We start from the raw sequence: 24530 nt of genomic DNA on the forward strand, positions 1-24530 counted from the left end.
TATCCATATTACTTTAAACACAAGCTTAAAATGTTCATTATTATGCAGACATCAAAAGTAAATTTAGAATATTACTAATGCATTTAATGCATTTACCAAAATTATTTAAATTTTATAGGAATTTCTACTGAAAACTTAAGATTTCTAGTCTTTAGGAAGAAAAACTTTCTTGATAACCTTTTTTCAACCATAGTGTAATGTGCTAAAATTAACCTGTACTGGCAATAATGGCAATTGCCTTGACTGGTTTTACGGGAGACTGCTAATTTTTTATTTAGTTTTTAAAGTTAGCATACAAAATAATGGCATTATATTATGAAAATTCTGTGTTTTCTCATTTTGTTTTAGAGAGGGTCTCACTATGTAGCCATGGCTTAGAACTTGCTATGTGGACTGTGCTGGCCTCTGACTCACAGGGATCCACTAGTCTCTGCTTCCTGAGTGCTAGAATTAAAGATGTGCACCACCACACCTGTGCTTTTAACTCTCTAGACAGTCAGAATATCCCTTACCACAGAATGGTGATGTAATAGCTTTTAAGGGTCTGTTTGTGTTCCCCCTGCGTTGTCAGTACCATAGTTTGTTGCAGAATTAGGATCTTATGGTTAAGTAAAGATTTTTAAGAAAAGCTTTGATCTATATTATGTGTATATGCTTTAGTGTTATATAATGCCCACGTTATCAGGTCAGCCCGTGAGAGTGGGGGAAAGATTCTATTTGTGGCCATCTGGGGCAGAGAAAGCAAGACTTGTATCCCTTTTCTCATTTCAAATTAATTCCTAAAATCACTTCCTAGTTCTCCCCATATCCTGTGCCTTAGTTGACATTGTCCCCATGTTGCAGATGTGACCAAGTATTCAAGCAGCTCGTGGTTGCCCAGTGACTGTGAATGTGAGCCAGGTCCGCGTCTCACATCCAGGTGCTGTCTACAGTTCCTGGAGCTTCCTTTTGCTATGTGGCTGTCTGTATCACATTCTGCTGTTTCTATCTCTCTCATTCTCTCTCTCTCTCTCTCTCTCTCTCTCTCTCTCTCTTTCTCTCTCTCTCTTTCTCTCTTTCTCTCTCTCTCTTCTTTGTTTTAACACTTAATAGGAATGTTTTAGAAAATTATGTAGAGGGATAGAGGAAAAGCAACAACAAAATATCAGTAGCACTTAGCCTATTTGTTGTTCATGTAAATTCACTTTATTAGCTTTTATTTATCTTCTAGGTTTTGGCACATGTGAGAGAAAGCTAGAGGACACATTTTTGGCACAGTTTAATGTACATAGGTTATTTGGGAACTTGAGCACACACTGTAAGTGGGAAATACATACAGTGCCAGAAACTTTTTTTTTTGAGAGACAAGTTACCTTTTTCAGTAATACCGTTTTGATGGCTATTCTTGGTTGTCAACTTGATTATATCTAGAATTAACTAAAACCCAAGCAGCTGGGTCCACCTGTAAGGGAATTTTTCTTAAGTACGTCATTTAAAGTGGGAAGACCACTTTTAGTGTAGATTTTGTTTGTGGTAGAAAGGTCTACCTTTAATCTGGGCCACAGCTTCAGCTGGCAGGCTATATGAAGTACTTGCTCACATGCTTGCTGGCTAAGCCATTCCTTCACTGACGTCAGAGTCCACTTCTTTGGGGTTCTGATGTATACAGAAGACCAGCTGAGACATCCAGCCTTGTGGACTGAACAACTACTGAATTCTTGCCAGAATCAGTTCTAGAACAACAGAAATACAAGGAGATACACACACACACACACACACACACACACACACACACACACACACACACACACACACGTATCTGGGATAAGCTTTCCAAATTGTTAGCACCTACAGTTACAGCTTTCCAAATTGTTAGCACCTACAGTTACTGAAGCCCTGGAGAATACTAAAATCCCATGATGTGGACTAACTTACAAACTTAAGGAGCCAAATGAATTTCATTATCCTGGTTTACCAACTGTGAGAGGCAGTGGATTTGGTGAGCCCATATAGAAAGCTTTTGACAGTTTTTGGAAACAAAAGGAAAACAGTGCTACTGTTCGGTTGTTTCTACCTTCTCTGGATAGACTGACAAAAGAAAAGAATGAGTTCTGTGACAAGTCAAGCAACTTCTCCCATCTTAGAACATGGTGAAGGATGAGCGTGAACTCCGTGGTAAAACAGACCCCCTCTAGGTGTGCAGAAACAGTCTGAGGGCTTCTAAGTGTGCCCTGGAAGAGAATCTCTCCAGTAGCTATGGAGCTTGAGTTGTGGAAAATCAATGAGAAACCTTCATTATAAGGTTAACCAAATTACAGTGAAAATTCAAACCCCGGCCTCAGAGAGTGTCACCGGTTAAAACAAGAGCAGTTGTTGGTAACTGTAACTTAGGATGGGATGTAGGGGGGGTGTTGGTGCTGAGGCAGAGAACTTCAATCCTCAAGATATTCAAGGGTTTATTTCACCTGAGGAAGTTGTCTCTCTACCCTCAGCAGAAGATGTACCTCCCCAGCCCTCGAAACATTGCCTTTTATACCTTTGACAATGGAAATTAATTCTTCGTTGTCTTCTAATTTTAGCAATGACTTTCTTTAAGGGAGATGTCAGTCAAGACAATACTGATGTCCTCTGGAGCCCATTAATAGTTACCTATAGACCTGTGCAGGATGGTCAGGCTCCCGAGGGGGAGATAGAAAGTGTGTGGTCCACGAGGAGGTGTGCTACTCTCCTCAAGAGCTTAATGAGTTTACTGATTCATTCAAGTAGAAGTCTGGGGAATATGAGCGGGAATGGAACGTTAAGGGGGAGGGGAATAATGGTAGGAGATATCGGAAGACTGAATGGAGTGTCTGGGTTTAATATGGAAGCTTGCACAGTTAAAAAAAAAAAGGTATCAAAAGTTTCAATGGTTGGATGGGGCATTTGTCACAAGATGGCTTACTGAAAAGGAGCTGGAGATGCCTGATGTCCCTTGGCTTGGTGTTGATGAAGGGATTTTAAGGCTTGGGAAAATTTCAATGCTACAATGCATACACTGTATAAAACCCAACCCTCCACTATGGGAAAGCCCAGAGCCAATCCCATCACTAATCCTATAAGATGCAAGATGGTGAGAGCAGCCCCAGCATGGTTGAAGAGCTGTGTTGTTGCCCTTTGCTTGTGCCAGAGACCTTAGGGTTGGAGATGCCGCTGCTCAGCTGGTGGGTTGAAATAGTGGTCTTGATTGGGCCCTGAAGTAGCAGGGGTCAGGTGGCAGCACCGAATCACCAGAGGCAAGGTGATCACAGTGGTCGTAATGGGCAACCTGGGCAAAGGAATGTCCATAATGGCCTGTTCCATAATGGTCAGCACAGGGAGAGTCAGTTTTATGGTGGTCTGACTTGTATGGACCTTTGATTCGGGCTAATCAGTCATGGCGTTTCCATGCATGAGATAGATAAAAAGCCTACTGCAGTTCTGTTTCGTCTGTATAAGCAGGAAAATTCTCAAATGAAAGAAAGGCTCCAGTAGATTGTGGCAAAAGGGAATCTTGGCATGTGATCCAGTCTCCAGACTTGAGCCAGTTTGCAGACCTGGTACACTTTGGTTCGCTTGAGGAAGGGCCTTCCTGAAGTACCTAAGAGTTGTACTGTTAGCCTTTCTCTAGCCCTTCCCCAGAGGGACCTACCACCTTTTATGAGGATAATAATGCACTGGGGGAAAGGAAATGATCAGATTTTTCTGGATCTGTTAAATATTGGTTCTGAATTAACTCTGATTCTGGGAGATCCCAAGAAACATTGCGGCCCTCCAGTTAAATGCGAGGCTTATAGCTGTCAGGTGTTTACTGGCGTTTTTGGCTGAAGCTGACTCACAGTGGGTCCAGTGAGTTTCTGAATTCACCCTGTGGTTATTTCCCCATTCACAGACTGTGATAATTGGGATAGAAAGATTCCAATGTTATTTCCATGAGTGAGGGCCGTTACGCTTGGAAAGGTTAAAGGAAGCCTTTAGAGTTACCTCTGCCAAGGAAAATACTTGAATCAAATGCTGTCACATTCCTGGATGGACTACAGAAATTAGTGTCACCATTAAATATTTAAAAGCATCTCATTTACTCTCCTATCTGGCCAGTGCGTAAGACAGATGGATTTTGGAGAATGACAGTTGACTGTTGAAAACTCAGTCAATTAGAAACTCTGATTGCAGCTCCTGTACTAGATGTGGTGTCCTTACCTGAGCAGATTAACACATCTCCTGGTACCTGGTATGCAGCTGTTGCTCCAGCAAATGCCTTTTTTCCTGGTACCTGTCCGTAAGGACCACCTGAAGCAGTTGGCGAGGCCAGCAGTGTGCCTTACAGTTTTACCTCAAGGTTTATTAACTCTCCACTCTTGAATCACAACTTAGCTGGAAGGGATCATGATCATTTTTCTCTTCCACGAAAGACCACGTTGGGTCTGGACACATTGATGACATTACGCTGACTGGACCACGTGTTACCAAAGTGGTAGCAGCCACTTTGCATATGGTAGCAATACATACTCGAATCAGCAGGTGGAAAATGAATTCAACCAAAATTCAAGGGGCCTTCTACCTTAATGAAATTCTTAGGAGTCTAGCGTTGTGGAGAATGTGGAGATATCCCTTCTATTTCATGGACCCCTCCCACTACCAAGAAAGAAGCACACTGTTTAGTGGGCCTGTTTGGTCCTGGAGACAGCCCATTTCTCACTTGTGTGTGTTACTCTGGCCCATACACCAAGTGATGTGGAAACCTGCTAGCTTTGAGGGTCCCTGGAGAAGGAGAAGGCTCTTCAACTGGCCTAGGCTGCTGTGCAGGTGCCCTATGACCATATGATCCAGCAGACATCATAGTACATGAGCTGTCACTGATATCGTTATGCTGTTTGGAGCATTTGACAGGCCCCCATAGGTGAATCCCAGAGAAAACCTTTGGGATTTTGGAGTAAGGCTCTACCATCAACTGTAGACACTTTGATTTTTGAGAGACAGCTCTTGACCTGCTATTGGGCCTTAGCAGAAATTGAAAGTTTGACACTGGGTCACCAAGTTACCATGTGCCCTGAGCAGCCCATCACAAACTGGGCCTGACCCACCATGTCATGAAATAGGACTCTCTCATCAGTAATCCATTATCAAATGGAAATGGTGTATATGTGATCCAGACAGAGAAGGTCCCTGAAGGCACAAACAGGTTACATGAAGAAGTTTTCCAAATGCCTATGGTTCCTACTCCTGTTACAGTGCTGTCTACTGCCAAGCATGAACCTATAGCCTCATGGGGCATGCCCTATGATCTGTTTATTGAGGAAGAGAAGACTAAGGCTTGTATTACTGCTGTTTCTGTGTGTTATGCAGGCACCACCCAGAAGTGGATAGCTGCAGCATCACACCCCTTTTCTGGGACAGCTCTGAAAGACACTGGTGAGGGGAAGTCGTCCCAGTGGGCAGAACTTTGGGCAGTGCACCTACTCTTACATTTTGTTTGGAAGGATAAATGGCCAGATGTGCAATTCTTCACTAATTCATGTCAGTGGATTGGTTGGATGGTCAGGGACTGGAACAGAACACGATTGGAAAATTGATGAGAGAGACATCTGGGGAAGAAGTATGTGGATAGATCTCTGCAAATAAGTGAAGGATGTGAAGATACTGCGTCTCATGTAAATGCTCATCCAAAGGTGATGCCAGCAGAGGAGAAGTGCAACAGTTACATAGATACAATAACTCGTTCTGTGGACAGTCAGCATCTGTTCCCAGCCATCGCTGTCATTAACCAATGGGCCCATGAAGATGGTGGCCCTGGTGGCACAGATGGGGGTTATTCATGAGCACAACAACATGGACTCCAGCTGCTGCTGAGTCACAGATCTGCCAACAGCAGAGATAAGCACTGAGCGTCAGATATGTCACCATTCCCAGGGCGACCAGACAGTGAGATGGTGGCAGGTTGACACTGAATCACTTCCTCCAAAGAGTGATACTTTGTATTTATAAAGTAGATACTTATTCTTATTATGGCTTTGCCTTTCCAGAGCATTTTGCTTCTGCCAAAACCACCATCCATGGACTTACAGAATGCCTTATCCATAGGCATGGTATTCCACACCATGTTATTATGACCAAAGAACTCACTTCACAGAGAGGTGCAACAGGGAGCTTACCATCTTGGAATACATCTGTTCTTACCATGTTCCCCATCATCCTGAAACAGCTGTAGAAAGATGAAATGGACTTATTGGAGACACAGTTTCAGTGCCAATTAGGTGGAACAGCCTGGAAGGCTGGACCAGAGTTCTCCAGAAAGCATATATGTCAGCATCCAATATATGGTATAGTTTCTCCCATAGCCAGGAGCCACAGGTCTAGGAGTCAAGGGATGGAAAAGAGAATCATTCTACTCACTAGCACCCCTAGTGATCCACTGAGAAAAATTTTTGCTTCCTGTTCCCATGACCTTATGTTCTGCTGGCCTAGACCTTTTGGTTCCAGAGGAGGAAACACTCCTGCCAGGGGACACAGCAAATATTCCATTGAACTCAAAGCTCAGACTTCCCCCTGGCCACTGAGGAAATACAGAATGGCTACTAGAGAAAGGTAGTTATAAATAGCAGCTAAGGCCACACAACCAATGCCAGACCTGAGTGTTTCTGTCGTATCTTGTTAAGAATGTGTTTGTGCAGATGTTTCTTCTTCAATGTTCTTTTCTCAATTTCTTTATCATGTAACTTCAATTAAGAAAATATTAGTTGTTATCATTGCAAAGTTTAGATACTGAAAGAATGTCCCTTAAGAGATATTGCCACCTATTCTAAAATTTGTGGTTGTGTATGGGATAGATATACCATGTTAGGCATAATTATGACCTAGCTAAATATACAATGCATTTGTGAATGTAAATGGGATATTTATATCACAATAGGTATAATTATGACCTGGTTATTAAGCATGATATAAGGAGATAACGATTGTGTGTCAAGTTGACAAGGGGTAGACTTGTGATGGCTGTTCTTGGTTGTCAACTTGATTATACCTAAAGTTAAGTAAAACTCAAGCACCTGGGTAAACCTTGAAGGAATTTTTCTTAATTAAATCATTTGAATTAGAAGATCCACTTTTAATCCAGATCTTCTGGGATGGGAAGATCCACTTTTATTCTGGGCCACACCTTCTGCTGGTGGCCTATATAAAAAAATGTGGAAGAAGAAATCTTTCACTCTTTGCCCCCTTCCTCTCATTCTTGCTGGCAAGTCCATTCTTTCATTTAAATTACAGCCCACTTTTTTGGGGTGTGGATTCTGATGTATACTGAAGACCAGCTGAGTCTTCCAGCTTTATGAACTGAACAACTACTGGATTTTTGGACCTTCCTTTGGTAGACAGCCATTGCTAGATTAGCTGGACCACCACCTGGAAGTCATTCTAATCATTCTGTCAGTTCTGTTACTCCAGAGAATCCTGACTACTCTACAGCTGTCACACAGTTGTTAGACCAGTGTATACAGAGATTTTTCTGGTCCTTTTAGATTTAAGTGAGCAGATTTGTGTTTGAGTGAATGCTTGTGCATGACCTGTGTCGTAATTTGCATATACAAAATACTTGCCTATACACAGGTGTCAGCTATATACAACAGGCTTTGCAAAATATCTGGTATGTTATGGGTCATCCTTTTGATATTTATCTTCTGAATTTATTTATTAAAAATATTATAAATGTTATATTTTCCTTAATTGAGCACTTTTAAACAGCCTTTCTAAATACAATTTTAGGGCACTAAGGAAGGCAAAAACACTCTTCCTTATCTTCGGAGTGCACGTAGAAGACCAAAGCCAAGCTGGAGTGTTCATTTATAGTAATAACCGGTTGATCAAAATGTATGAGAAGGTTGGACCCCAGCTGAAAATGAAGTCCTTGTAAGTAAGCTTGTTCCTCGATTCAAATGCAGGGTGGGGAGGCCAAAGTCCATCTCTGTGTGCAGAGCTAGATGAGTGATTCATCATGATGCCAGTAGGTGCCCCAGTCTCCACTCACCTTCCTCTCACCATGCAGGAATTAATCTGCTTAATTTATAATACCTTGAAACTGTGTGCTGATTCTCAGAAGAAAATCACATTTGGCATAATATTGTTTCCAATGCATTTTCTTATGTCTTTCCATCCCTTATGCCATCTTTTTAGGTTTCTAATATTTTACCAATTAAAAAAATACAAATTAAAGAAGTATTAGCAGAGAAAAGAAAATCCAAACTCCTATCTTGTAAGGAAACATGTTATGGATTTCTAAGCTCTTAACTTGCATGGATATATATTAGTTAACATTTCCAGACTGTTTAGAATCTAGAAAAAAAATGTATTCTGGTGCCAAAGTTCCACAAATTGCTTTGACAGCTATATGAAATCTTACAAAGACATCTTAGAGGAATGGGGAGATGGTCCAGCTATTAAAGACTATTCTTACAACCAAAAAGACAAAAGGCAGAGAGACATCGTAAAAAAGGACAAATTCAGATAAAATGTCTGAGAGTGTTGGAATGAGTCAGGAGGGCTTTGGTTTTATTGCTGCCTTGTGCTCAGAGAATCAGCTTACCACTCATTGCTCAGCCAAAAAGCAGGCGTGTTGCAGTATCATGTGCTAATCTCTATGTACAGAAAAGTCAGGGGCACCTATCTTTCTTTTTTTTTCATATTGCATCCCAATTGTAGCCCCCTCTCTCATATCCTCCTGATCCCACATTCCGTCCCTCTTCTCCTAGTCCTCAGAAAGAGGGAGCCCTCCTCCCATATCGTCTGACCTCAGCCTATTAAGTCTCATCAGGACTGCCTGCATCCTCTTCCTTTTTGAACTGGCATGGTTGCCCCACCAGGGGGAAGTGATCAATGAATGGGCAACAGGGTCCATGCCAGAGGCAGCCCCTGCTCCCCATATTATAGGGGTCACCTGGGGACTATGTTGCCTATTGACTACATCTGAGCAAAGCGTCTCGGTCTTCTTCTTGCATGGTCCTTGCTTGGTGTATCAGTCTCTGTGGGTCCCCACTGGCCCAGATTTCTTATCTCTGTTGTTCTGCGTGTGGAGCTCATGTCCCCTTCAGATCTTTCTAACCCCCAACTTGTCCCCAAGTCACCCTGTGCTCTCACCAAACTTTGGCTGTCAGTCTCAGTATCTGCTTCAATTCCTTTCTGGGTGGAGCCTTTCATAAGACCTCTGTGGTAGGCTCTTGTCCTGTATCCTCTCTCTCTTCAGCCATTTCCAGTGTATATTCTGGTTGCCTTTCTGAATGGGCATTAAGCATCCTCCTTGGGGTCATCCTTGTTATATAGCTTCTTTAGTTCTGTAGATTGTAGTATTCCTGCACGCCTGGGATGAAGCTTACTTGGTCATGGTGAATGATATTTTTGATGGTTTCTTAGAAGATTCAGTTTGTGAGTATTTTATTGAGTATTTTTGCATTAATGTTCATAAGGGAAATTGTTTGAAATCCTTTCTTTGTGTGGTTTAGGTATCAAGGTGACTGTTGCTTCATAGAATGAGTTTTGTAATGTTTCTTCTTTTTCAATTTGTGGAATAATTTGAGGAGTATCTTCTTTGAAAGTCTGGTAGAATTCTGTGCTGAATCTATCTGGCCCTGGGCTTTTTTTTTTTTTTTTTTTTTTTTTTTTTTTTTTTTTTGGTTGGGAGACTTTTGATGACTGCTTCTATTTCCTTAGGGGCAATAGAACTATTTAGTTTGTTCACCTCATCTTGATTCAACTTTGGTAAGGGGAATCTATCAAGAAAATTGTCCATATCATTTAGATTTTCAAATTTTGTGGCATATAGGCTTTTGAAGTAAGACCTAATGATTCTTTGGGTTTCCTTGCTATGTGTTGTTATGTTTCCCTTTTCATTCCTGATTTTGTTGATTTGGATACTCTCCCTTTGCCTTTTAGTTAGTTTGGCTAAGGGTTTGTCTATCTTTCTGATATTCTCAAAGAACCAGTTCTAGGTTTCATTGATTATTTGAATTGTTTTTTTTTTTTGTTTCTAATTTATTGATTTCAGCCCTGAGTTTGACTATTTCCAGCCATCTACTCTTCTTGTGGGTGTCTGCTTCTTTTTTTTCCTAGGGCTTTCCTGTGTTCCATTAAGTTGCTTGCATGAGATGTCTCCAATTTCTTTATGAAGGCATTTAGTGTTAGCACTGCTTTCATTGTGTTCCACAGGTTTGGGTGTGTTGTGCCTTCATTTTCATTGAATTCTAGGAAGACTTTATTTTCTTTCTTTGTTTCATCCCTGACCCAGTTGTCCTTGCATATTGTTCAGTTTCCATGTGTATGTAGGCTTTAAAAAATGTCTACTGTTGTTGAAGTTCAACTTTAGTCCATGGTGATCTGATAAGAAACAAGGGGTTCTTTCTTTTTCTTTTTTTCTTTTCTTTTTTCTTTTTTCTGTATTTGTTGAGGCTTGCTTTGTGACTGACTATGTACACATATATATAAATTTTGGAGAAGATTCTATGAGGTACTGAGAAGAAAGTATAATCTTTTGTGTTTGGGTGAAAAGTTCTGTAGATGTTTGTTAGGGCCATTTGATTTATGATATATGTTAGTTTCATTATTTCTCTGTTTAGTTTCTGTCTCAATGATCTGTCCATTGGTGAGAGTGGGGTGTTGAAGTCTCCCACAATTAATGCGTGGGGTTCAATGTGTGATTTAAGCTTTAGTTATGTTTCTTTTAAGAATGTGGGTGTCCTTGTATTTGGGGCATAGATGTTCAGAATTGTGATATCATCATGGTTGAGTTTTCCTTTGGTGAGTATGAAGCCTCCTTCGTCTTCTCTTTTGATTAATTCTGGTTGATGCTCACCTCTGAATTTCCTGTTTTTTTCCTTAAGTTCTCCCTCTCCAGGATTTCTTTGGCTTGTGCTTTCTTTATTCTTCCCATTTCCATTTTCAGATCTTGAACCATGTTATTGATTTCCTTCTTCTGTTTGTTTGTATTTTCCTGAAATTCTGTCAATGCTTTATTCATTTCCCCTCTAAAGACCTCAAATCATTTGCTTGTGCCTTCTTGTATTTCTTTACATATTTTCTTTGTTTCCTCCATTATCATTTTCATAAGTATAGATTTAATGTCATTTTCTTGTCTTTCAGTTGTGTTAGGGGATCTAGGACTGTTTGCTGTAGGATAACTGGGTTCTGAAGATGCCATATTGTTCTGTTTTTTGTTCATTGTATTTTTACACTGGCCTTTAGCTATCTGGTGGTCTATGGTTTTGGCTGGTGGATACTGCTGCCTGCTGGAGTTCTGGTGGGGGCTGGGGAGTGGGGTGCAAAAGGAGTCCTGGGCAGGAAGCTAAATGTTCCTGAAGGTTGCTTCCTCAGATTGTTGGGAATGATCTAGGAATGGTGGGTTGTTTTCAGGGACTTTCCAGAGGCTCTCTTCAGCTGTATGATCCTGGGGGGCCTAGTGGGCTCCTCAGGATTCTGGGGACTCTCCTTTGGCAAAGGGAAGGACTGGAGTTGGCTGCCCCACTACTGGCTTACTTGCTCCAAGGTTAATGAGGTCCCACTGCGGAGCCACTGTACTCACTGAGTCTAGAGCCTACGGTTGGATCTGACTACCCGGGTATCAAAAGGTATCCACTCCCCCAGGGGAAAGGCTGAGCTTTTGGCCACAGGCCACAGTAGCCTGAAAGCCTGGCAGTGAGTATTGTCCCTGTCCCAGAAGGTAACCACTTCAGGGAGGGTATGAGGTTGGGATCGCAAGCTGTGGTATTTGGGAAATCTGTGCTCAGTGAGAGTGGCCTGGCTAGAAAACCTGAAGCTGAGCCCACCCTGCCAGGTGCCCGGGAGTTTTTCCAGGGCTCAGCTGGGTGATCTGGGATTGGACCCGATAGTTTCTCACACTGTGGGCTCTCATCTCACCTGGGAAAGACAGACATCATTTAGGGTGTTGTGGCCCATTGCAGGCCTGTCAGTTGCTCTGCTCTCACTGCTGTCCCACTGTTCAGATATAGTGCTTACTGGGTGCCAACATCTTGGATCTGGCAAGCGGGCACCTATCTTTTTCTAAGGAGCATGAGTGCACTTAGTACTGTGTATCAACAGTGAGAACACTATTTCTTTACTATCAATTTTAAGATTAGCATAGAAAGCAACCAGTTAAACCTTGGCATCTTCACTCATGTGTCGTTATATTCTGTTTTCATTCATTCCTTTGCTCCATGCCCCTCACCATGCTTTCTTGCCCTTCCAGCTCATCCCCTCTCTCCTCCTCCTGCACAGCGAGTCTGCCATTCTGCATCCCTATGAGATGTAGTCTGGTACCTGCTCTATTTCATGCTCTTAGAATCTCTTCCTTTCCTCCTGAGATCCGTGTACTAGTTCTTATGCATTCTTAGTACACACTCATATCTAAAAATTTAAATAAAAAATAGAGAAAATAGGCTCTGTTTGTCTTTCTGAGCCTGACTTCTCTTAGCATATGATTTTTGGTTACATGACTTTTCCTTCTTCAATTGTCATATTTTCTTTTTTTTTTTTAAATGATTTATTTCTTTATTATTTTTTATACAGTGTTCCGTTTGCATGTACACCTACACACCAGAAGAGGGCACCAGATCTCATTATAGATGGTTGTGAGCCACCATGTGGTTGCTGGGAATTGAACTCAGGACCTTTGGAAGAGCAGATGGTGCTCTTAACCTCTAAGCCATCTCTCCAGCCCCAAATGTCATATTTTCATTTTTCTTTATGGCTAAATAAAATCTCAATTCATATATGGACCACATTTTCTTTACCCATTCATCTACTGATGGACAGCTAGGCTGATCCCATTTCCTGGCATATTGACTCCTATAGGAGTAAACATAGATGGGTAAGTATCTCTGGGATGTGGTAACAGAGACGTTTTGGTAGATGCCCAGGAATGAGGAGAGCTAGCTCACGTGGTGCTTCTGTTTTCAGTCTAGTGAGGATCCTCTATACTGGTTTCCAATGTGAGTTTGTATTTCCACTGGCAGTGAATAAGGGTTCTTCTTCGTCCACATCCTCATCAACATTTGTTGTCTGTCCTTTTCTTGATTCTTACTGGGGTGAGACAAAAATCCCAAAGCAGCTTTAATTTGTGTTTCCCTGAGGGCTAATGATGGTGAACACTTTTTCAAGTATGCCTTGGCGATTTGACTTTATTCTCTTGGGAGCAGTCTTTTCAGTTCATTCACACAACTCTTGGTGATATGATTTGGGTTTTTTTGGTGTTTATTTTTTGGCAGTTACACATACTGGATATGAATTCCCTGTCTGATGCATAAGTGGCAAATACTGCTTCCACTGTGTGGGCTCTCTCTTTATACTCTGGTGTGTTGCCTTTGCTGTGTAGGAGCTTTTTAATTCCATAATCCCATTTGTCAGTTCTTGGGGTTATTTCCCATGCTATAGAAGTCCCAAACAGAAAATCATGTTTCCCTCCAGCATTGCAACATTTCAGGTGTTACATTATGGCGTCTGATACATTTTTAATTAATTTTAGGGTCACTGTGGGAGATATGGATCTAGTTTCACTCTTTTCAGTGTGAAATCTCAATTTTTCTGAGCACTAGTTTTTTCTGCAATATAGATTCTTAACATCTTTCGTTTTTTGTTTTATTTGTTTATTTTATTTTATTTTATTTTTTGTTTTGTTTTGTTTGTTTCTTAAGACAGAGTTTCTCTGTGTAGTCCTGGCTGTCCTGAACTTTGTAGACCAGACTTGTCTTGAATTCACAGAGATCTGCCTGCCTCTGCTTCCTGAGTGCTAGGATTACAGGCCTGAGCCACCAAACCCAGCTTTCACAGCTCTGTAATAGGTTAGATGGCTGTGATTGTGTGAGCTGGTTTCAGCTGTTTTAAAGTATGACTCTATAATACCTCCAGTGTTGTGATCCTCTTACACTGTTTTTCCTGCTAAGGATTGTTTTAGTTATTGGATGTGGGGTATTTGTGCTTCCATATGAATTTTATGATTTTTTTTCTAGTTTGGGGATATGTTATAGGAACTTTGATGGGGATTGCATTGAATTTGCATACTTGGTAATATATCTGTCTTTACAATATTATTTATCTTTATCTACAGCCATGGGAGATTTTCCCCAAGTGTCTTTCTTTACTGTCACGAAGACTTCATTGTAGAAATCTTTTATTTCCTGGGTTCAGTTTATACTAGTTTTTTGTGTGTTTTTTGATACTGTAAATGGGATCACTTCTGTTATTGGTATTAAAAAAAGCTATAAGCCATTATCATATATAATTAATATGTGCCAATAAATATTAAAAGATAAAAAGATACAAAAATAGCTGTTGTCTTTTTGTACAGTGAATTTGAATTTTGGTATATTGCTGAAAGGAGTTACAAGGACTAAGAGTTTTCTCATGGAATCTTTAGGGTCTCTGGAGCACAGGATCTACAAGTAGAGATAGCTACGTTTTCCCTTTATTATTTGTAGAGTAATTTTTTTGTTTTGTTTTTTGATATAGAGTTTCTCTGTGTAGCCTTGGCTGTCCCAGAACTCACTCTGTAGATCAGGCTGGCCTCAAACTTGTAGAGATCTACTTGCCTCTTTCCCCCAAGTGCGGGGATTAAGGGCACATGCCATGACCACCAGGCTATAGTAGTATTTTTTAAAAACTCAAATTAGTTAGCTTTTTTTTTTTTTTTTTTTTTTTTTTTTTTTTTGCTGAAAGTCTTATAGCAACTGGTATTGAACCTCCTGTCGTTAGACCTTCAAACTATCGGCCTTGGCATGCTGTTCAGGAATGAGTGCTGAAGCCCCTTCCTCAATTACCTAATTAGAGTTGCTGTCATACCTACCTGTCACTTGTCACATGATTTAGCATCAACTTCATTTTCCTAAAGCCACTTATCACCACGTGAAATGATCTTGTACATTTATCTGCTCACTAATGCCATGTGTGTCATTCTCCCGTGAATAAGAACAAGGGACCTTGTCTTTCTCATTCTTGTCTAAGTTTCCAGCTCCTGGATCCGGTCCAGGGACTAACAGTGGCTGACTGACTGTGGGAAAGGATACATGGATAAATGAATACAGCAGTGTCCTGTGAGAAGGGCGGTGAACTAAACAAGGAACGCACATCAGGCCCTCTGCTTGAGACACAGTTTTAGACTCAGAGAATGAGTAATGGTGCAATGAAGGAGGAAAGAGTAGAAGAAGAAAATTGTGAAATACTAAGCCAGCAGACGCCTCAGTTTGGGAAAGTGTGATACGTGCTATGGCAGGAGCAGTGGGAAACCAATGCAGGAGGCTTTCTCCCTCAAATCTGGTAATTCCAAGAATCAGAATATCCCAGTTGGATGTATATCCTGTGCCCCTAGAAAAGCATGGTGATAAAACCAACCAAACAACCAACCACCAATGAAAAACCCATTGCACATCAGGGTAACAGTCAGAAAGACACCTGTTGTCACCGTATGGGCCTGTTATATTCTCGTAGTAGAACTGAGTGATCTCCCCACGAACCATTGCAATGGTGAGTCATGTAGCCTGACAGATGAAACAGGGACAAAGAAAGTGGTTCTTTTTGTTCAGTGTCAGACTTAAAGGATCAGGCTAGGTTGTTCCATGAAGATACTGGTGTTGTGGTTGTTTTTTTTTCTTTTTTTCTAAATGTTTGTTCCTTTCTATCAACCTGGACCCCCCCCCCCCAAATAACATGTTTGGAAAGAGTATTGTTAACAACTAAATGACATACTGAAACTCTCTAGAAATCATTGTCGATAACGAAATGTCCTTAAGTTAGCTTAATTAATTTGTGGAAGATTTGATTGCAAGTGACCAGTGCATCTTTACCGTTTCCTTTTCTTTAGCCAGATTTTACAAAGTTCATACATGTGCTTACCCCCTCAGACTTGGTGCAGGTGTGATTGGAATTGTGAACGTACCCTTGGAGATCATGGAACCATCCCATAATAAGCAAGAATTCCTCAATGTCCAAGAATACAATCATCTACTAAAAGTCATGGGACAGTACTTGGTCCAGTACTGTAAGGACACCGGGATCAGTGAGTATTCTGCAGTCATAGTAAGAGTTAAGAGGGCTCAAACGTGTGATTTCATTTAAGCTGAAAAGATTATATTGATTCAAGTAACCAGTAACCCAGAGCTATGAAGAAGGGCTTCTGCTTTGAAAACATAAGAGGAGGATGGGGGAGAGTGGGGCTCAGTGATAGAACCCTTGGCTAGCTGTGGATTTCATCCTCAGTGGTACAAAAAGCAAAGCAAGCAGACATGACAAGGGAGCCAGTTTCAGAATCCTCCCAAGAATATCGTATGAAAAGCAAAGCATCAGGTGATCATCATGACACACACCTTAAGAGGCACAGGCAGGTGGATTTCTTTGAACTCTAGTGCAACGTAGCCTACATAGGAGTTGCTGACCACCCAGAGCTACATAGTGAGACCTCCCACCAACACACACACACACACACACACACACACACACACACACACACACAGACACCATCAGAGAGAAATCTCTAGAAGGGGCAGTCACAGAGCAGTGTGCTGTCGTAGATGGTTGTGGCAGAGGGAGCCAGAAGTTTGCTTCCAAGAGAGCGAGAAACCCTCAGAGGGTCCCTGAAACTCCATTGTCTGGAGCACATAATCCCACATGGACCTGAGACTCCCTTGCCATCTCATAACAAGAAATAATACGTATCAACCTGTAGATCCAACGTTGTTGACAATACTAACATTGGAAGCATTTCAATTAAAAATAAATGTTTCTAAACATAAAAGGTAAACAGCAATTATCTGGAAAATGTGACCTGTGCCACCTCACCTCCTGGAGATATTTGAACAATGACTTACTGTCCTGTGTGTTAATTACACAAATGCTTTTTAAATTAGGCAGACATAGCACTTCATTTAGGAAAAAGAAACATACAAGCTACTTTGAATCTGTTCAGTGATTGGGTTGAAGTATGGATAATTCAGGCATATCAAAAATAGTCTTCTACCCTTGGGACAGTTTGTATTGCTCAACTTGAAGTAGCAATTTTAGAGTGTTTTTTTGTGTACTCACTGTAGTTGCACCTGAAAATTCCTCACCAGTGACACAGAGGGAGGGATGCAGGAATCCACAGGACAAAAGAACAGACAAGTGCTCTGCCAAGGGTGTGCTTAGTCTCATAGTCTATGTTGTGGCCTGCCTATCTATCTATCTATCTATCTATCTATCTATCTATCTATCTATCTATCTATCTATCTTTCCCCCTCAGAGACATATTTGAAGGAGGCCCAGGAATTACTATACTCGTTGGCAGGATCTACTTAAGCTGTAGAACACATAGAAGGATATACATATCAACATAGCCATAAACAGTGAAGCAGAAGCCAAGCATCTGCTCCTTGACTTTAAGTACTAGGCCCATATGAAATGGGAGCAGTGAGCACTTGAAACTGTGGGGCTTTTGTTGTCTTTGTAGCCTCTCAGTAATGCAGACCTTCACCTCCTAGCCTTGTAGTAAGGAATGAAGTTCCCAGAAAGAGCTAGCATACATTTAAAGGTTTTAGAGATATCTCCAACATACTCGGGGTGCCCTCTTTCTGTTGATGTTGAGCTCCCTTAACATTTTGGCCTGGTGTGTGGGTACACTCAGCAGTCCTGGCCTCCTGTCTCAATATTACTTACCACCTTCTCCCATCAGCTCTATTATTCCTCATGCCTGTCGTCTGCACCCCCTCACTGTCTTTCGAAATCCTCTCAAGTGATATAATATATTTCAAAATAAATAATTTATCTGTTTCTGTTTAAGTTAACATTAGTAACTTTTTAAAAAATTTTATGACTGGCTATGAATTGATTTTGGGATGAGGGTACTTTTATTTAAAAAATCTTACCCCTGGAAGGATGACAGAATAAGAGCAGTGTAGCAAAACATAGATAGTGGTTCATATATTACACAGTTCTCTAAATTTCACTGCCAACTGGAATTCAGTCATCGAGGTCTGGCCCGATGACGGTTTTAGTAACTTATGCGACCATTGACCTTCACCAGAATAGCAAAAGTTACGTAATAGTTGACTAATAACTCTTAAAGCCAGTACACCAGGGCACATAGTTTTAATGAAAAGTATTTGAGAGGGCTTTTTTGCCTTATAAATAAAAGATGCAATCTTTGTATTTGCTGTAAATCTGATCTGTTCCTATGGAAAATTGGACCCTTGTAAAAAAATTGAATCAGCAGAAAGAGAAATGCAAAAGGAAGGACTCTCTGTCATTTACCAAATCTGCATTTGCTTTTGGCGCAGTGGCTCGTAAGGGTCTCAGAAACAGTTTTCTCTGAGGCTGACCTCACCTCACTATCAGCCATTGCTTCCCGAAGTTTTCTGTAGCCTAGCAATGCTATTGCTAGTCATCAGCAGTGAGGAATACAGAGGGACGAAGTAGAATTCATGGTGTGAAACATCAAATGGCATTTGAGGTTGAGCGCAATCTCTTATGGAGAAGTGTGTTACTAGCTGTCTGAAGTGGGCCATAATTGAAGTGATTGCTAAAATACAATGTAGGGTGTAATAAACATAATATTTCCCAACAAAATTCAGTAAGTTCTTAGTTAACAAAGAACCCGAAAAACACGGTTCAGTCGCATTCGCACTCATCCCCTCCAGCTCAGTGTTGCTTAGCCCGGAGACATGGCCTCCACAGAAGCAAAGATGCTACCTTCTTCAGGACGCCTCTGAATCTCAGTAGCAAAAAAGGTCTTCATATATACATCAAGATTATATATACATATACATATATATGTGATATGTATATATATATATATCTTTCTCATGATTACTCTGATTCAACCAGCTATGGTAGGGGGGTGAGTGTTCGAGAGCTGACCAACCAAATGTGATCCACCCTGTGTAGCAACGTTTAATCCTATAGATTGCTGTGGCTTGAAGGTTGTGTCCACCCCACATTAGTAAGTTGAAACCCTAACTCCCCAATACGATGGTATCAGGAGGAGGGCTCTTTGGGAAATGGTTAGGTCATGAGCGCAGAGGACCCAAGATAAGGAGCAGTAAGAATATAGAGAGAAGATGCCATCGCTGATCTAGGTAGTGAGCCCACAGCTACAAGTCTGCCAGTACATTTTTCTTGGATGTGAAGCCATGTGAGGAAAAAAATTTCACTGCTTATAAGTCACCCAATTTATACAACCCAATTGGACCAAAGAGGCAACTTCCTCGGACAAGCAGAAGCAGTGGTTGCCTAATGGAGAGGAAGGAAAGGGGAAGCCACAGCCAGTGTCTGGCAAGCTCCCGTTTTTGGGCTAGAGAAGGATGCTTCCCTGAGGAAGTGGCTATTTCTAAAGGACAGAGGGAGTGGACAGGCCACATTGCCTCTTTCCACAAGGGCCATGGGCGATAACCCTCGTCAGCCACTCGTCAGCCCTTAAGGTCTTTGAAGGTAAGTCATATCTCTCTTCTGCTATGTTTTACCTTGACAAACAGCTCCAAATTAAAGAATAGGATTCAATATTTTTCCATTCTGACATCTATACATTCAAGTGTCTTCAGAAAGCATAGATAGCCTTGACTGAAATTGGATCATCTTTCATTGGAATGGTTGAGGTATTTTCAGTGTAGCTCAATGACACATTACCTCCTTGTTAGCACATTTTTGACCCTCAGTGCACTTTTGCTAACTCAAAATTTCAGCCAAAAATTTAATGTGAGTTCATGGAAAGGCAGACTTATCTGTACTTTTATCTTTCCGAAAGTAAGCATTTTTAGTCATTTGTACAATTACCCTCTTTAAGTTTTATTTGTTCATTCCAGTTGTCAGGGTTTTATCTATTGCTGACTTACAGCTGGAGTATTATCTTATAAGATTTGTGTAAAGTAAATGTCCTCTATGATTTCATGTAAATCCTGTTGTATAAAATGAAGAAAGACAAGCAGCAGTACGGCCTTGACTCCACCAAGGTAGAAATGGCTATATGGAGCACTGACTGGACCAAACTGATTCAATTACAAATTTCCCTAATTAGGTCGTTACCTAAATCATATCAATTTCCAAGTTTGTGCTTAATTTTGAAAGTGGAGTTTAATGCTTTTAGGGTGATAATACTCTCCTACCTGGGCATAGCTGTCTGTATAACTAGATTTCATTTCCCTATTGACACATTTCAGTCTCTTAAGATGTCAAAACTTCACTACAGGAAAAACGCACTGTTACACCCTTCTAGGGACAGGTGGAGTGAGGAGGCCCCTGTTAAAAAAAAAAAAAAAGTGAAAGCATGAGACAAGTTTAAGCTTGAGGATAAGAAACAGTCCATACCTTTTGAATTTTATTTTATGAAATTATGAGATTTATCTATTCATCTTGACTTTAAATATATTACAAATATTGTATCTTTTTTTTAAACTTCACATTTGGTAAATCCTTTACTTATAAGAGCTTATGTTACTTGTTAGAAAATAGCTTAAAAGTCGGAAGTCCCCAAACCTTTGTCCACCCAAGTTTTATTTGCTGTTACAGAGAGCAGCGATCCTTTAAAATTTATCTAAAGCAAGAGACAAATAGAAAAACATTTTAAAACATGTCTGTGCTATATTCTCATAAAGATTCAAAAGGAGTTTGTTATCTATATACATTCTGGATGTGAAAATTAACTGAAAAATAGGAAAGACTCTAAACAATTTTTAAAATGTTATTTTAAACAGTACCAGAGGCAATGAATTGGAGATTGGTGTATTAAGACTGGAAAGTGATAGGGAAATTATTTTTAAGAAATCAACCTAATATTTGTCCAACAATAAAGAGATTTTTGAAAATCATGAGAGAAAATAAAATGTGATAATGAAATATAGAGTCTTCTATACACCTCCAGAGCCAGCCACAAAATTAAAGGCTTGAGGTAGATTGGAGGCCAAACAAAGAGGAAAGATCACAAAACTCACAAATATTGTATCTTATGCTTTATCTTGAAAGTTTTACTATATTCTTGTGGGTTGAATAGTGTCCTTCTGAAATTTCTATTTTGAGGCCTCACTCCCAGTACCTGAGGTGTGACTGTTTTTGGAGATATAGCCTTTAAAGAAATCATAGGTTAAAATGGAATTGTTACCATGGACTCTAATTGCACAAGCCCACAGTCTTTGTAAGAAGAAATTTAGCCACACAACGAGACTCCAGAGACAGATACAGTCAAAGAAAAGACTTTGGAGGAATTTACCGTAAGGTGGTCATCTGCAAGAAAGACAGAGACCCCAGGGACAGTTGCACACAAAGAAAAAGCCACAGAAGGGACAATGCATCAAGAAAGTGGCCTTCTGCAAGTCTTAGAAGGGAGTGAGAGCATGCTGTTTAGCCAGTCAGTCTGTGAGCCCCAGCTGCTACGGGAGGCCAAGGAAAACAAGGGGAATTTCAAAACTAGAAGAATGGCACTTACCCAGAAGCTCCATAAACCTCTCATTTAGCCTTGACAATGATCAACTGGTGGGGAAGTTGATTTAAACTCTTTCATCTCTAGTCCACCACATGGATTGTGAAAAGCATAGTTCTGGAAAATCTGTAATTATATCTGTGAATGCTTTGGTGTGTACTTCTGAAAGTAAGAGCCATTTTAGCTCACTGTGAATACCACACCCAAAATTTGTCATTACTTTTTTAGTATGATAAATTGTTTAACAGTTGTCTATTATTTTATTTATCCTTGAAATTTGTTTGTTTTTTTTTTTTTTAAGTAGAACTGCTCTTGTTGTTATGTGTTTTTTACAGAGTATAGAATTTGCTCACTGTGTTTCTGTTTGATCTATTCTTATATTCTGGTTTTGCTTTGTTTTTGTAAAAAGGTAGTCTGTGGACTAAAAACTTATGGGGAAACTTGCTAAATGACTATAGCAACAAAATGACTCCTAATGACATAGTACTACATTCATAGATCAGTGTCTTGCTCAGCCCTCAACAGAGAAGCTTCTGCTTGCTGTAGGTGGCTAACATAGAGACCCACAAGCAGACAATGTGCAGACAGTGAGAGACCTTGGGACACTCAGCTCCAATTAAGATGTCTTCATCAAACCCCTCTCCTTGTGGTTCATGGAATCTATGCAGAAGAGGAGGCAAAAAGCTTGTAAGACCTAGATGTCCATGAATCTGAGGAAACAGTATCTTCTAGACAGAACAGGGCTGCTGCATGTGTGAACTCACAGAAACTGTAGCAACTTGCACAAGACCTGCACAGGTTTAACGCAGACAAAATTCCAGCAAGAAGGGACAGTGGACATAAGATCCCACCTTAGCAAGAAGCTATTTGTAATTGATACCTGCAGGGAAAGGGGAAACCAGTTTTCTCCAGTGTAGTCTGGGCATAAGTCACCCTACAGGGCAGGCCCTGTGCTCAGGAGCAGTTGTCTAACACAAAATAGACTCAATGTCTTTTGTATGCTTTTTGTTTGGTTGGCTTGGGTGTTTTATTTATTATTGTTTGTTTATTTGTTTTAAGAGAGATGGAAAAAAGAACATGAAGTTAGGCAGGTAGTAAGAGAGTCAGGGGTCTAGGAGGATTTTGGGCACAAGGAAAGAATGTGAGCAAAATATATTGCATACAATTTTGTAAAGTCAATAAAAAAGAAATAGGTTCCTGTCAGGTACCCTTCAGTCGGTGGTTTTACCATGTAACAGAGAAGCAACAGAACATTCTCCTGCTAAAGATTACTGTGAATGAAAACACAATGAGAAGTTGCAGGTAATTAAAATACTAAGAGGGAATAGTCTATCTAATAGGCTAAATGAAGAGCATACGCTGTTTAGAATTGTTACTTCATTGTAGCTCCTGGTGAATAACAGAGCAGCTCAGGAGTTCACCAGAGTGGCTGCTGCTGGAAACAAAAACAAACAAGCAAACAAACCCAGCCAGCCAACTGAGCAAACAAACAAAAAACCCTCAGTTTTAGCCCTCATCCCCTGCACAGCTTTATAGTATCATAAATGAGTTGTTTTTGTTTATTTTTATTTCTTCACTGGAGTGTCTCACAAACTACCTTTGAGAACATCACTTATTTGAAACTAAAGAACTAAGATCTTAGTTCCTTGTTTTACCTAGAATTTAATACGGTTGGATTTTTAAGTCAAAAATTTCACTGTCATGTCTGGGTTAAGATCTCAAAACTGGGTAGAGGTTTAAAGTTTACCGCCTGTATTGTCCTTGGCTGGTGCCTTAGTTTGAGCGGGACCCCTGGGCCCAAATCTGCCTATCATAATGTTCTACTTAGAGGTTTCTAGGACCCTCTGGATTCTTCTACTTTGCTATTCTCCCATACTTCTCTCATCTAGAGTCCCAATAGGACGTCCTCCCCTCTGTCCCTGTTTCCTGGTAAGTGAAGGCTTTCGTGGGACATGCCCCTTGGGCTAGTATGCACTCAGAGGAAGGACAGCAGGTTACCAAGAAGAGACTTGATACCCTATGAGCATATACAGGGGGAGGTAATCCCCCTCAGGAACAGTCATAGGGGAGGGGAATAAGGGGAAAATGGGAGGGAGGGAAGAATGGGAGGACACAAGGGATGGGATAACCATTGAGATGTAACAAGAATAAATTAATAAAAAATTTTTAAAAAAGATCTCAAAACTGTGCTTATCAGCCTGTTAATTAATGTTCCCCTTATTAAAGAAGATCAAGTTTTAGGTAAGAACTTTGGAGTTAATACAATCACAGATCTAATGCTCATCATAAGGACTGTAGGCATCGAAATTACTGTTTTTGTTTTTGTTTTTTGTCAAGTTGAATGAGTAGATTTTAGCTACTTTTGCTACAAAACAATGCCAGGGTGTCTAAGTGCAATACTGGCTATTTTCATCTGTTTCACAAAAGTAACCTGTATGCTATTTACATATAAGATACCACACCATGTTCTATACCAGTGATTCTTAACATGACCCTCAACTTTGGGGGTTGCACATCACTGTATATTTACATCATCATTAATAACAGTAGCAAAATTACAGTTATGAAGTAACAACAAAATAATTGTATGGGTGGGGGTCACCACAACATGAGGAACTGTATTAAAGGGTCACAGCATTAGTGTGGTTGAGAAGCGTTGTTCTGTGCCTTAAATACACAGCACAAAATCTTTACTTTTAAAAATGTTCATTTTTCTAATCAGGCAAAAAAATAAAAGTCGGCATTATCAATAAGAAAATCAAATTAGATTCTTTAATTTTTAAAAATAATTTACTCACATTACATCCCTATTGTTACCCCTTGTTCTTAGCCTCCCCTTCCCACCCTTCCTCCCCTTCCCCCTCTTCCCCTCCCCTAGTCCTCTGACACATCTGACCCCAGCCTACCAGGTCTCATCAGGATAGCCTGCATCTTCTTTCTCCATTGGCCCTAAAGGCCGCACTGCCAAGGGAAATTGATCAAATCATAGGCACCAGAATCCATGCCAGAGGTAGTTCCTGCTCCCCGCCCCCAGGAGGAGAAGGAGCTGTCCATCACCTACATCTGAACAGGTGTCTAGGTTCTACGCATGCCTTGTCCTTGGTTGGTGTATCAGTTTGTGCAGGCT

The 24530-nt window shown here is 40.6% G+C and overlaps 1 protein-coding gene across 1 annotated transcript in view; it reads left to right on the forward strand.

Moving 5' to 3' along the window:
• Positions 1-24530, forward strand: part of Morc1 (MORC family CW-type zinc finger 1) — a 155083-nt gene that overhangs the window by 54575 nt on the left and 75978 nt on the right. The window contains exons 13-14 of the mRNA XM_051150013.1: positions 7753-7896; positions 15867-16021. Of these exons, the coding sequence (XP_051005970.1) occupies positions 7753-7896; positions 15867-16021 (299 nt within the window). The remainder of the gene's footprint in view (positions 1-7752; positions 7897-15866; positions 16022-24530) is intronic.

Source organism: Acomys russatus, chromosome 8 (genome assembly GCF_903995435.1).
Source record: "Acomys russatus chromosome 8, mAcoRus1.1, whole genome shotgun sequence".
Taxonomy (NCBI): domain Eukaryota; kingdom Metazoa; phylum Chordata; class Mammalia; order Rodentia; family Muridae; genus Acomys; species Acomys russatus.